At 34.2% G+C, this 1192-nt stretch overlaps 1 protein-coding gene across 1 annotated transcript; it reads left to right on the top strand.

The window, feature by feature from the left end:
• Positions 1 to 222: 222 nt before the first annotated feature.
• Positions 223 to 969, top strand: LOC133338544 (uncharacterized). The gene is made up of 3 exons (XM_061546717.1): positions 223 to 243; positions 314 to 422; positions 632 to 969. Exons 1-3 carry the CDS (start codon positions 223 to 225, stop codon positions 967 to 969), a joined length of 468 nt encoding a protein of 155 aa, XP_061402701.1.
• The last annotated feature ends 223 nt before the right edge of the window (positions 970 to 1192 follow it).

The raw sequence follows: 1192 nt of genomic DNA, 5'->3' as shown, positions 1-1192 counted from the left end.
AAAATCTGTGATAAACAACATAAAGATATAAACTATCAGCAAATCTTATCACGATAAGCGATGCGATACGATAAAACTTCATAAAACTCTTCAATTTTACGAAAAAGGTTTGATTAATTTCCCAAGTGTTGCTGTAGGTTGTACTAGTTTTCGGAACGGCAAACAAGTGAACGGTGAACAAGTGAAAAATTAATCCAAAAAAATTGAAAATTTCTAGAAATTATGAAATTTCTATTAGCAAGTGTAAGTGAAAAGAAAGGAATTGATTTTTATACAGTGGAAATAAATAATGTTTTGTTTACAATATTAATAGGTGCTATTCGCCATTTCCGTGACCACCATCAATGCGTATTGTAATGTGTGCCAGGAGAGCAATCAAGTAGCCTGTCATGGTCTTAATCATTATTCATTGTGTGTAGATGGTAAGTATATCAAATGGGATTTTGGAGATTTTCGTAAATCGGCTTCAAATTGTCTGGAACGGATTTCGATGAGGCGCATTTTTGGGGGTATCCTGGTTTCATATTGAATATTTTTAATATTTAAGGTCTCTTTTACAATATTATTTTTATATATCCAATTTTCGCACCTTCGTCATATTAAAAAATTATTATTTTTATTGTCCACATAGGTGTTCCCACTGCATATTATAAAACATGTCCTGGCGATTATATCTGCACGGGCGGTGAATTAATTTGCTATCCCCCGAATGGTGACAATGTTGCCAGTTGCCCACTGGCCGAAAATGATGAATTAATGCGTGAGGGTCTTCAGTGTGGTATCTGTGATGAAGACAAAGTGTTTGCATGTCTTAGTGAAACAAGCTATAGTTTCTGTTTTGGTCAAGAATCCATAGTAGCTAAACCAGGTGATCTTGTCATGGACTGCCCGCCAAATACTGTTTGTAATATAAATTACAAGGCGGATTTTTGCTATGATAATACATTGGCTAAAGTGAGTATAAAATAGGTCATAGAATCATTTTCTGAGTCGATATATTCATATCTGTCCGTCCGTCCGTCTGTCCATGTTAAATTGTAAACAAATTACAGGTCGCATTTATGATCCGAATTGGATGAAATTTAGCACAGCTCATTTATTTGGACCAAGAACGAACCATATTGATATTGGAAAAAATCGGTTCAAATTTAGATATAGCCCCCATATATATTTTCGTCCGATTTAATGTATA

Source organism: Musca vetustissima, unplaced genomic scaffold (genome assembly GCF_032173495.1).
Source record: "Musca vetustissima isolate MV318-11 ecotype Yass unplaced genomic scaffold, APGP_CSIRO_Mvet_v1 utg46481, whole genome shotgun sequence".
NCBI lineage: Eukaryota > Metazoa > Arthropoda > Insecta > Diptera > Muscidae > Musca > Musca vetustissima.
This window is presented reverse-complemented; position numbering and strand designations above follow the sequence as displayed.